Source organism: Trypanosoma grayi (genome assembly GCF_000691245.1).
Source record: "Trypanosoma grayi strain ANR4 Tgr_534_V1, whole genome shotgun sequence".
NCBI classification, from domain to species: domain Eukaryota; phylum Euglenozoa; class Kinetoplastea; order Trypanosomatida; family Trypanosomatidae; genus Trypanosoma; species Trypanosoma grayi.
In genome coordinates, this window is record NW_008826153.1 from 1 (window position 1) to 11962 (window position 11962).

The 11962-nt window shown below is 52.6% G+C and overlaps 6 protein-coding genes across 6 annotated transcripts; 3 read left to right on the top strand and 3 right to left on the bottom strand.

The window, feature by feature from the left end:
* Positions 1-754: 754 nt before the first annotated feature.
* On the top strand, positions 755-1285 carry DQ04_05341000 (hypothetical protein; the record flags this gene model as incomplete). The annotated part of the gene is made up of 1 exon (XM_009314125.1): positions 755-1285. The coding sequence occupies one exon, from the start codon at positions 755-757 to the stop codon at positions 1283-1285; it is 531 nt and encodes a 176-aa protein (XP_009312400.1).
* A 609-nt stretch (positions 1286-1894) lies between these two features.
* Positions 1895-2224, top strand: DQ04_05341010 (hypothetical protein; the record flags this gene model as incomplete). Its single annotated transcript, XM_009314126.1, has 1 exon — positions 1895-2224. One exon carries the CDS (start codon positions 1895-1897, stop codon positions 2222-2224), a length of 330 nt encoding a protein of 109 aa, XP_009312401.1.
* A 2974-nt stretch (positions 2225-5198) lies between these two features.
* DQ04_05341020 (glycoside hydrolase family protein) lies at positions 5199-7457 on the bottom strand (the record flags this gene model as incomplete). Its single annotated transcript, XM_009314127.1, has 1 exon — positions 5199-7457. The coding sequence occupies one exon, from the start codon at positions 7455-7457 to the stop codon at positions 5199-5201; it is 2259 nt and encodes a 752-aa protein (XP_009312402.1).
* Positions 7458-8363: 906 nt separating this feature from the next.
* Positions 8364-8675, bottom strand: DQ04_05341030 (hypothetical protein; the record flags this gene model as incomplete). Its single annotated transcript, XM_009314128.1, has 1 exon — positions 8364-8675. One exon carries the CDS (start codon positions 8673-8675, stop codon positions 8364-8366), a length of 312 nt encoding a protein of 103 aa, XP_009312403.1.
* Positions 8676-9088: 413 nt separating this feature from the next.
* On the bottom strand, positions 9089-10846 carry DQ04_05341040 (hexose transporter; the record flags this gene model as incomplete). The annotated part of the gene is made up of 1 exon (XM_009314129.1): positions 9089-10846. One exon carries the CDS (start codon positions 10844-10846, stop codon positions 9089-9091), a length of 1758 nt encoding a protein of 585 aa, XP_009312404.1.
* Positions 10847-10944: 98 nt separating this feature from the next.
* On the top strand, positions 10945-11259 carry DQ04_05341050 (hypothetical protein; the record flags this gene model as incomplete). The annotated part of the gene is made up of 1 exon (XM_009314130.1): positions 10945-11259. One exon carries the CDS (start codon positions 10945-10947, stop codon positions 11257-11259), a length of 315 nt encoding a protein of 104 aa, XP_009312405.1.
* Positions 11260-11962: the final 703 nt, after the last annotated feature.

Below are 11962 nucleotides of genomic sequence, written 5' to 3' on the forward strand. Positions count from 1 at the left end.
TTGCTTGCGTCTGTATTCTCCACAGATCTGTCAATGAAAATATGCGCTGTGTAGTCGCTGTGTTCTTGGATCTATAATGAGAGAAAGAAAGAGGCAGAAGAGGAAGGAAACAACTTGCAGGCATCCCTCAACTACAGTGCGAGCCCACACGGCAACAGAAGGGAGATGGAATCACACCGTTTTTGAGAGACTTACGAAACAGTAGTTGTTGAGATCCCCCGATCCCACGACGTCGCTATGAGGAAGGGAAGTTGGCGGTGGGTCGGATTGCAAAAAAAGAAGCGAGTTTTTCTTTATTTTGCACCCTTTGAAAGCACTTGTAACGACACAAGAAGGAAACATATTCACGTGGAATAATAGCAAATGGACAGGCGTCTCCTTGCCTGGTGGTCTCTTAATAAGCTGTCGGTGTTCTTTTAAGGCATGACTCATTGTTCCAGAGGAAGTGAAAGCTAACCAAAATTAAGTGCATTATTAGCGGGGCACATATCCCCGAAGTGGTGAGCATACGCGCACCCGTTAAGGCCAAGCACCTTTACAAACTAACCAATTTGGAAAGGATTATTTGCCTTGCCCGGTAATGCCGGCCATCCCATCGTGGTGCGAGGGTTAAGCGCATCCTGTATTCTCGATGGGGAACCAAGCACCAGCAAAGGTTCGCCTCTTGGAGAACTTTTTCGGAGCTATGCTCACGGCATCGCACAGTGTCAGGACCAGACGTGCCTAGCTGGGGCACCGTATTATCTTTGTGGTCATGGTGGGTGGGTGTGGGTGTGACATTGGCAATGCTGGGGCAAGGAATGTTCATATGGAACAGAAGCACCCTAATGGACTTGATAAAGCCGCCCAAAAACCAGACCGAGCCATACCAAGAACCCCCAGGGAAGAGAAAGAGAAAGAGGAGGTCCCCGCTTCGCACGCTGCGGCCATAAAACAGAAGGAATCTGATGAAGCATTACCGCAGCGTCCAAAAAGCAAGAGAGAGGACACATCCCTCACAACAGAAGCGCCGACAAAGCACGAGGTGAAGGGCCCACTGCCGCTAGAGCAGCGGAGGGGGAAAACACCGTATATAATGCTCGAAACGTTTCGCCCACAAAAACTAAGCCACGTCACACTGCAGAAAATTTCATGGGGGAAAAAAGGGACACACACAAATGGGAAACGCCGGACGCCACGGGAGTATCCTCCTGTGGCGAACTGCCTCCCACTCACTTTGTATGTCGGACGGGCGGGCATGCAGCGCCACAGCAAACGTGGGCCCATAAAACGCCGCATGGTCTGAGACACGGATTCAGGCCGGACACGGTGAAACAGAGCCAGCACACACAGTGCGAAGAGACAAGGCTGCGCTTACTGAGCTACCCGCCCTAAAGAGTCTCCGATGCCACTTTGCTGTGGACGGGGGCAATGTCGTGATGTTACGCTTCACGAAAAAAAAAAACTTAACCAATACCTTCTTTCAGCGGAAAGGCTATGCCCTCAATGGCACACCCCTGCAGATACGACGTCTATCATGCAGGATCAGGAGCAGTCCACCCACCCCCATCTGTTTATTTTATTATTTGATTGGTTTCATGCCCCACTCAACATCAAAACGCACCACCCCTCTTTAACGATTCAGCCGAGGCAGGCCTGGCAGGCCTTCGGGACCCCGGATAGGAAGCGGGGGGATATCGGTGGCGCCGCAGTTGTGGCGAAAGTAGCCGCCCGCAGCCTCCAGCGCAAGTTTTTTTTTCACAGACGGTGTCGCCACCCAACAGATAACAAAATACAAAATCAACCAAAAACAATGATAAAAAAAAAGCAACGAAAAGTGGCAAAAAAAAACTACAATAAAAGAAAGATGTCCCCTCCCATATAATCGGTATGGTGGCGATGAACGTGCTCTACGATGATGTCTGGTGAAGCTGGGTCATCAACGGCATTCGGGAAGACACGATGCAGAATAATAAAGCCTTCCCATCCATACATCCACACACAAAGGGAAGCAGGCACATGTACAACCCTACACTTGCTTACACATACACCGGAGGCACCCGGGGCTGATCATGCCTCTTCACGCATCCACCACGCTACAGTAGAGGATTTGTATGCGGTGGTGATGCGTCGCCACAGGCGTCGCCTGTTGCTGAGCATCTTCTTCGTATCGAGTCTCTCGTCAAGCTTTGATTCTGATGATGATAATGATGATGATGGAAAAAAGTGGGAATGCGGCACGTGAGTCGCTCCTTTACATCTACTATTCTGTGATGCAAGAGATGAGGCTTCATACCCTTATTGAAAATGCGATGGCGCCATTGTGTGCGTGCTGGACGTGATAAACAGGGCACCCTGTGTGCACATGCATCTCTCCTTATCTCCCACACACAAATTCCTCCACTTGAGGCATTCCCACACATCACACGGCAGTGCTGCAGCACAAAGGGAAGCTTGAAAGTATTCCAGCCCCTTGGCACGAATTGAAGCACATTTGGTAGCGAGCATCACCCCACATACTTACGCGCAGTACGCAGAGTGAACGGCGGCAGCAGTCATCGAAGTGGCAGCCGTCTCATTCCCCCGTCTGCGGATGGAGCAGCCTGTGAGGAATGAAGTTTTGGCGCAGTCGCTGGCCACCCACTCGGCACCGATTTACCAACAACGCCTATATATGTGTATAGCACCACACATACGGAGCCGCGCAACCAGGCCATGGGCACAGTTTAGGGTGACACCAAGCACGCCTCATCACCACCTCCTTGGTGTATCTCCGACGTGCAATCCTTTTTCGACAGGTGGTGAGTTACCACAGAGGGTACAGAGACACAAGCTGTCATCACCAGTACCAGAAAAATAGGATGTAGCCATTTAATTCTTTACCTTAATTCACACAGGTGAAATACGTGTGCCACCAGAGTATGGTGATCCTGAGTAACAGTTGCCAGCATTCCACCTCGGTACGCACTCGGCGGCGCGTATTACGGATCTGGTTCATCCCTTCCGGCTGTGTTCGTCACGCAGCTGTTTCACTCTCTCTCTGAAACATCACTCGAATAGGGAACAGGCGACATTGGAGCATGGTTTTACTGCTACAAAAGCGTGGCGTGATTATAGGGACAACAAAAATAAAGCAGCGCCCTCCCAAGGCTTTCATGGAGGTACGGGTTCTTTAAACACACCGTTGGCCCACTTCGTCGTTCGCATGTATGCTTGAAGAAGCTGCCTTTATACCAATACGTAATGGTGACAGCAATTTACACGTACAATTGGGGTAGGATACGGATACGGCAGCTGCCACCAGTAACGGCTATAGTCAGCATCATACATTTAGTGGAGAAGCCCATCACGTAGCCTGGCAACGACGAAAATGGAAAGAGGTCACCAATCACTTGGACGACGCCAAGTTAAAGGCGGGCTCAGGGCCCAAAGAAGGTGACCACTATCCCTGGGCAAATCTGCACAAAGCACCTTACACCTCTTCTTTGCACCCTCTCGCCCCAACCGGCAAGCGCTGGAAATGGCATAGTGCCTCGGCAAGGAGGTAATTGTGAGTGTCCCATTTGTGGTGAGCATGTCCTTAGATGAGGAGGCCCGCATCGCANCCCCCCCCCCCAATACGCCAAGAAGGAAACGGATCGCACTGGTGAACTCAGTTGCCAGATTTCACACACCTCTGGACCGACAAGAAGGGTACGTAACGCTAGGAGGCCGAGGAAATGAGCAAGTGGAGATGTGTGCCCACCCACCCACCCCTTGTTCCCCAGGAATCCTAAGAATCACATGTTCTGCCCCGAAAAGGCCGCTAGGAGTGGATCTCATTCCTCCCTATCCGGAGGTGCGATTCAAAGGCCAATTTTTTGTCTGTTAATTGCAAGAAGCATCTACTGCTGCTGGTGGTGGTGTGTGCTTTTTTGTGTGTGTTTGTGCTGTCAAACAGCATCAAAGACCTTGTAATGACGAGAAGCCCCAAGAAAGCAGCACGTCCCTAGCTGCGACATTTCATATTGTGGACCACGAGGAATTTGTCATTGAAGTGCCCAAAAGCCCACTGGTGAATGGAACTCGGCCGTCTGCCCTTCCGCATCGGATGGAACCGCGGTTAAGTGCATCCTCCAAGAAGCAGAAAAGTATTTTTGTGTCAGTCCCCCAAACGTACGCACTCATTGGCATTGCACCGGGCCGTAGAAGATGCGAAGCCACACATTCCAAGAGCGTTGGCATCGTTGTTGTCTGATGACGAGTAGTGGCATTTAATAAGTTGACCAAGTTTCTGGCTCTGGCAAAGGGTAAGAGCTTGCAGCCATTGCAATTCCTGCAGTGTTGAGCAGTGATACCCTGGAGACCGCGAGCTACAGGCCTTTGCGAGAACTTTCCAGTAACCACGAATACCGCTTATCAAGGTTGCTGCAGCATATTTGCCCCACAATGGAGGGGGGCGCTTCTGCCTTCCATGGGAGTAAAAGTCCAGCTGGTCAGCACGGTCACCCCCACTACCGCTACGTAAACGAAAAAAAGGTGCGGAAGAGAGTGGTCATTGCAGAGATCCGGCCAAAAGAGAACCGATGCAATAAAAGATACGACACCTCGGCATCCATGGAAAGCCACACAATTCATCAAGTGCGAGAGAAGAATCAAAAGAAAAACAAACATAAAGAGCACATGAAAGAAAACAAAACACCCAAAGCAGCGGAGAGGCCACGGCTAATGGTCAACAGGTCAGGCATACGCAAGGCTTCACCCTCTTCGCTCTGAGATTATTAGCTCTCCTGTCAGAAGGGCAGGCAGCGCTAGGTGCTCGAAGCTCAGCACACCAAACAGAGCATAAGTCCCTGGCGCTATCCCAAAGACCCACACCGTGCGAAAGCAACCAAAACATTTTTTACCATCCCACAGAATTCTCTCGTTGCTTGGTTACCTCTCAAAGAAATATTCAAGGAGGAGGACCCGAGGGGTTTAAACAACTAAAAGCGTTTTGCGGCAAGTAGAGCACTCGGTGAAAGCCTTGCTTTTGAGAGAGGGGCATGCAAAACAACTCCAAAAAGACGGCTAAATTCAGCAAAAACACGCTACGTTTTTGCTGAGTTGGAAAGACAAAAAATAGTAATAACGCAACAAAGCAAAAAAAGTCGTTTTGATAGAGTCCACTTTTTTTTTTCTTGAAAGAGGGCGCGCTGTAGTGGGGCTGTATTTGTAGACTCTTGGTCACGGCCCCGCGACTACGCACGTGACGCAGCGAGGCGGACCTTCTCAATGAACTCGTCGATCTCTGCATCATTGAGGCCCCCAAAGCGGGAGATTGAGCGGATGGACGAGCCGTATATCAGCTCATACATGTCCGAGCCCTCATCCAGTGGAGGTATTCCAGCCTTCTCGAGGATCTTCGCCACGTGCGGCACCATCTCGGGGTACTTGGCCGCCTCCTTCAGAGGAGAGTTGCGGTAGATCTCGGGAGCATCCTTCACCTTTACCTTCGTTGCCTGCACCTGCGCCTGCAGACGAATGTCGCGCGACGACGCACCCACGAGAATTGTGTACGTCTTGTCATGCATGCGCCACTCCTTCGCATCCACAGAGTAGTATGAGAATGAGCGTTTATCCAGCGTGAAACACACCTTCTTCGATTCACCGGGCTGGAGGAGCACCTTTGCAAACTCCTTGAGCTCCTTTTCCGGGCGCGCCACCGGTGCGTGCGTGTCGTGGACGTATAGCTCAACGATCTCCTGCCCAGCCACCTTCCCTGTGTTCTTCACAGTCAGCGCAACCGACACGGCGACGTCGGAAGGAGTGGTGTTGTGCTTCGCCTCAACAACCAGGTCACTGTATTGGAAATTGGTGTAGCTCAGGCCGTGACCGAACGGGAAGAGCGGCTCAATTTCTCTCATGTCGTAGTAACGGTAGCCGACAAAGACGCCCTCGCGGTACACCGCATCCTTCTTCTCCGGGTAGAAGGGAAACGGTGGGGTGTCCCTCAGTTTCTTTGGGAACGTCTCCGCGAGCTTACCCGACGGGCAACAGACGCCGAACAGCACATCTGCCATGGCGCCACCTCCAGCCTGGCCAGGCAGGTACGCCTCCATGATGGCCGGCACACAATCCACCCACGGCATCTCCACCGGTGCGCCGTTAGACAGCACCACAACCACGTTGGGCTGCGCTTCAGCAACACACTGGATCAGCTTGGTGTGGCTCGCCGGGAGGCAAAGGTCCACACGGTCAACTGCCTCCAACTCGTGAGGGATGCCGACGAACAGGACAGCCACGTCAGCCTTTTTCGCTGCCTTCACAGCCTCGTTCAAGAGGTCCGTTTGCACCTCGTCGTTCTTCATGTCGTATCCGCTGGAGAAGGTCAGATTTTTCGCGTCCACCAACTCACACATCGCATCCCAGGCGCGCACCGTTTTAGTGGGGGTCACCAACGAGCTCCCCCCGCCCTGGAATAATTCCTTCTTGGCGAACTCGCCAATAACCGCAATGTGAGTCCCATGGCGCCGCAACGGGAGAAGCCCGTCTTTGTTCTTGAGCAACACAAGGGTCTCGTGGGCGGTACGACGCGCAAGGTTGTGGTGCGCCTCCTTGTCGTACTTGGCGTTGGGAACGACCGTCCGCTGCCGCTTGGCAATCAGCTCGAGTATCCGACGCACAGAAGTGTCCAGCACATTCTCACTCAGCGCACCATTCTTCACGGCAGCAACGATTTTGGCGCTGTTGACCCCGTGGTTGCTCGGCATGTCAAGGTCCAGACCGGCGCGCAGCGCATCCACGCGCTCGTCCACCGCCCCCCAGTCAGACACAACGAGGCCCTCGAACCCCCACTCCTCCCGCAGGACCTTATTGAGCAGCCATTCGTTCTGTGAGACGGTCACGCCGTTAAGAAGGTTGTATGCGCACATCACAGTCCACGGTTTCGCCTCCTTTACGGCGTACTCGAAACTGGCAAGGTAAATCTCTCGGAGGGTGCGCTCGTCTATCACAGAGTTGCTGCCAGTGGTGCGGTTGGTCTCCTGGTTGTTCGTGGCGAAGTGTTTCATCGACGTTCCCACACCCCCGCTCTGCACGCCTTTTATGAGCGCCGCAGCCATGTGGGAGCTCAGGAACGGATCCTCTGAGAAGTACTCGAAATTGCGACCGCACAACGGCGAGCGCTTGATATTCGCGCCAGGGCCGAGCAGCACTCCAACATCCTCCGCCTGGCACTCCGCCGCCACCGCACGGCCCACCTCCTGCAGCAGCTCGCGATTCCACGAGGCCGCCATGCCCACTGCAGTCGGGAAGCACGTTGCGGGCACAGCCTCAAGGTCCTTGGAGCGACCTGGCCCCGGCACCGCTTTCCGCACCCCGTGTGGTCCGTCCGTCAAGAGGAGCCCCGGCACACCAACACGTTCCACTGCGAGGGTGTGCCACATGTCGACACCAGCGCACAGGTTGGCCTTCTCCTCCAAGGTCAGCTTTGAGAGCAGCGAGTTGATGTCCTTCATCGTGTGCAATGATAATGGCAGTTATAAGAAGAGACTGTGTATTACCTGTTTGAATAACCTGTCAAGAAGAGAGGAACTAAAATTGTCAAGGCTGTCACACACACACCGCCATCAGTCCTTCTTGTGCAACTGTAGTTATTCAATCAACGTCTCACGTCATGGGCCTCACACTACTCTTTCAGTTCCCAACGTCATATGAAAGGGTATCAGCGCAGAGAGTAGCAGCCAGCACCAAGGTTTTAGAGCACGGGAGACACAAAGACGTTCGTTTCGCTTGAGTAAAAAAAATGATATGCAAAAGCATAAGTGTAAAAAATGAATTAAGAACGCAAATTAGCCCCAAACGATTAGGAGGTGCGCGAATGACCCAAGCAGGAAAAGAAGGTAAAGAAGAGAAACCTTGTGTTTGGGGTATTCTGGTGCGTCCTTGTCATACCCACAAGTCATGAGTATGAAGGCGCCATCCCCGACCGTGGGTGCCCAATGACCGCGTCGAGCAATGTGCGCCACTTCACCAGGGGCAAAGGGGAGAGATACTCACGTCAAAAACAAAACACGAATGGGTGCCGTGCGTCACCACTGACGGCTCCTCGCCCCCTTCGGGCAGGGCACACTTGCCGCCGTGACACGGGCATTCCCTCGCTGCCTGCACAGCTCTTACACACACAGAGCCAAGGCTGGGCACAGGGAACAAGAGTAATCAAAGGCGTTTTCTCGGAGATCAAATAACAAAAAAAGTTAGACCAGGTGGCATCTTTGCGTGTGAGGAAGACACCGGTAAGGAAAGAAAAAAAAAAGGAGTTTGAAGTTTTTTTTTTCCTCCTCGTGCATTTTTACGACCTGATGTCGCTGCCCAAGGGAGGAAGGAGGAAATGCATTTGCGCATATCTGCTTTCTTAGGGAAGATTATGTGGGACTCGGTGGTGGAGAAACCCACCCATACCCACTAAAACCCCCTGATAATGGAGATCTTTCAACCCACGGGGGTGGGCGACACCAGCAGCGCGGTGTCCCAGAGGAGCAGTCTCCGGTTGGGCCCTCCGCTTGGTCCCTGGAGGGCGGGTCGCGTTCTATCCGGACCATGACGCAGTTCCCGGGAGAACTATAGCGTATGGCATTGGATTTCCCAGTCTGAGAAACCGGGTACTCGACCGTGAAACTTATTGATTGGTAGCGTGTATTTTCCCTGCAGTCTCTCCGTTCAGGTACTTTACCCATTACAAAACGCGCATTATTTGCACGGTACTTAACCACGCTATCCGAATAAGTAGCGACCGTATCACGGTGCAGCCCGAGCTAGGCCGGATTCGGTGCTGCAATTGTGGAAATATAGCTTCCCAAGTAATGAACTTAGTACTGGACCTTGGCGCCACGATGAGGCATTTCCACAGTACCAAGGAGGTTGAAGTTTTAGAAGGCAGACTCTGCAATAGCGAGTCTGCATGGCAGGTAAAATAATCAAAAAAGAAACAAAAGCGTTTTGATGGAATGCGTTTTATTAACGTCTTCACAAAACTATCATCCTGATACAGGCGCGGCAATTCTGCTTTGTGTGGCTGCCAGAAGTGGGGCGCACATCTCAGGACCGCACGCATACGTATGGCGGCTCACTGAAGTTGCACCTCAACTCGCTACACCCCAGCGCGGTTTCTTTCGTCTTCGTCGTCGTCACCGCCGCCGTGGGACTCTGGGATCGAGAGGGCATTGCTGGGCTCTGCCGGGCCGCTGCCGCCTTCTCTGGGGTGTTTGTCCTCCCACGGGAACAGGAAGAACAGCTCAAGGACGGAGCAGAAAAAGCCAACACAGCCGAAGAAAATGAAGGCAACTGCCTGACCCTTGTCCTGATTGCCTGAGGGGCCACCGGAGATATTTTCCACTGCAATCGGGAAGAAAAGGTTGATGATGATGTTGAAGAAAAACTGAACCAACATCACAAATGACGCACCCTTCGGGCGGAATGAGGCAGGAAACACGTCTTGGGTAAGCACACCAAAGCAAGCCGCAAGACCGATCTCAAAAGCAAAGATGAAAATGGCAATGCCAGTGATTGCAACGCCGTTCCGCACATTTGGCTTTGCAACGCCAGGGTAGACAGGAACACCGCACAGGAGGAGACATGCTGCTGACGACACAAATGAGCCAAACAGAAATAGCTGCCGCATAGTGAACCAACGTGCAAGCAGAACGGTGGTCAGTGACGTGAGGAAGTTCCACGCCATCACGACAAAATTGCCTAGCAGCGGCTCCATCCCAAGCCGGCCCATGATTGTTGGCGCGTAGTTCATCACAGCATTAATGCCGGTCAGCTGCGCTGAGCCTGCCATCACCACTCCCATCACCAGTGTGCCGGTCATTTGGCGCCAACTGTACTCGTTCTCATCAAGTATCACCGCGTCTTTTCTCTCATCCTCGTGGAACTGCACCTTACTTCTCGGAAGAAATATGCCCATTAGCAAAATGCACATTGAGATGGCTGTCGAGATGGCGCAAAGGCCCTGCATGCGGCCGCCTATATTTGCATCTTTCGTGTAGTCAATGCTGCGGCCAAGCGCCAGACCCATAATTGCAGCAAACATGATGCCAAAGGTCGTGAAGGCACCAAGTGAGGCGCCAAGCATATGGTAGTACTTCCGAATCGCATTCTGGTCAAGGTACATCGGGCACACAACGTAGATGGCGCCAATAATCAAACCCATCAGCAGGCGGCCAACGCAGAGCACCCAAAATTCATCACACTCCACAGATACATGGTACATGATGGATGAAACGACGCCGATAATGCCTCCAATTGTAAAGGTCGCGTTATGTCCTGTTATAATAACCAGCTTTCCGGAGTACATCGCACCAAACATCGCCCCAAGAACCATTGCGCAGGCGAAGATGCCATTTTCAACAGAGGTGTACCCTATGGGGTTCTTGCACACATCATCGCTGTAAACCCAGTTGCAACGCCCATCATCTTGGCAGGCACTCCGGGAGGCCTCGATGTTTGACGGGTCTGTCGGGTACTCCACTGAACACGTGAATTCTCGCCACATGCACGTCCCCGTCCCCGCGTCCCACAGGCAGTCTACGTTCAATACTGTGCTGCACGCATTTTCGCTCTTGTACAGCGAGCAATCCGTCGAGCAAAGGTACAAGAACGCGTAGATAGGCACCAATCCAATGGTGTAGCCATTGATCAGGCCACCAGCGATGCACACTTGGGCAACGATCAAATTGGCAAGGGAAAAGAAGCCCGGATCGTCCTCCTCCGCCCCCTTCTCATTCTTCTTCTCTGCTGGCTCCGCGGGTCGCTCTTTCTTCACTTCCGCGGGCGAGTGCCTGTCAGTCGTTTGGTTCAATGTCTCGTCGGCAGTATCACCCAGGGGAGTGTTGCGTTCCATCATTTTTGTGTGCGATGTTGATGTTGCTCTTCTTATTGTTTCTTTGTGGTTTACGTAAGTTTTGGAGCATTACGCACAACGAGACAAGCAGAAAGGAAAAGATGTCACGGCTCGGGCTCTTCGAGCTTCGGTTCGTCGCTGCCCGATACAGACGTGTAATTGTTGCCAGCGAAAGGCACAAAAAGAGCAGAGACAGATGTGACGATGAGTGGGGTGTTGAATGTGGAGTGTTATGTGATCATGGCGCGCCCGAATTCGTCTCTTGGGAATTCATTTCGATTGAAGAACGCCACCTCCTTCGTAGCAAAGTTCGCAGCAGAAGCGGTGCCTCGCCACAACGTCAAGCAACGGTACGAAATCAAGCAGAGACGGAGAAGCGATGTCACTGCCGTCCAGAACAAGACCCACCTAGCTAAGAGACAAAAAAAAAAGAATCATCACCAGAGGTAACGTTTTCTTTGCGATTCCGTGCCAACTGCGCGCTCAAGCAGCAGCCAGCTAACGCTCAGAAGGAGCGCTGCATATCACACCGGAAAACTCATATTGGCTTGCCCCCGATTGGTGTGCAGATGGTTCAAAGTGGCAGTGGTGGTAGTACTAGTAGTGGTGGGAGCAACCGATAGAAAATGTCTCGTATTGCTTCGAGGAACCTGTCGCTATATGTCCAACCGCAATTGCAGTCGAGCATGTTGACGGGCGAACCCCGATCAAGTTACAACCTGCTGCGAGCTCAATTGGTTGAAGTGATATTCATGGCAGTTAACCCCTTTTGAAGGCTCAGCGCCACAGTAGATAGCCTTGAGAGTTCACTCGGGCCACTGGTGCCGTCATTGGAGTCGTAAAACTCAACAAAAGCCCTGGCATCCTCGCCAGCGGTGAAGACACCACCCCAGAGCGTCAGTCCTCGCTGTGGGGCGATGAACCCAAGCACAACGCCCCAGCAGGCGTGCTGCACTTCGGTTATGGGGGTTCATGCGAACAGCGACGCCCCCACGCAGCTCGCCGTCGACAGGCTTAACGATTCCAAGCAGCAAGTAGAACGTGGCATCCTCGCGTATCTGGAGAAGCCCAGTTTCGTTGTGCTTACGCAAATCCATCGACTCACCACGGAGCTGCTGC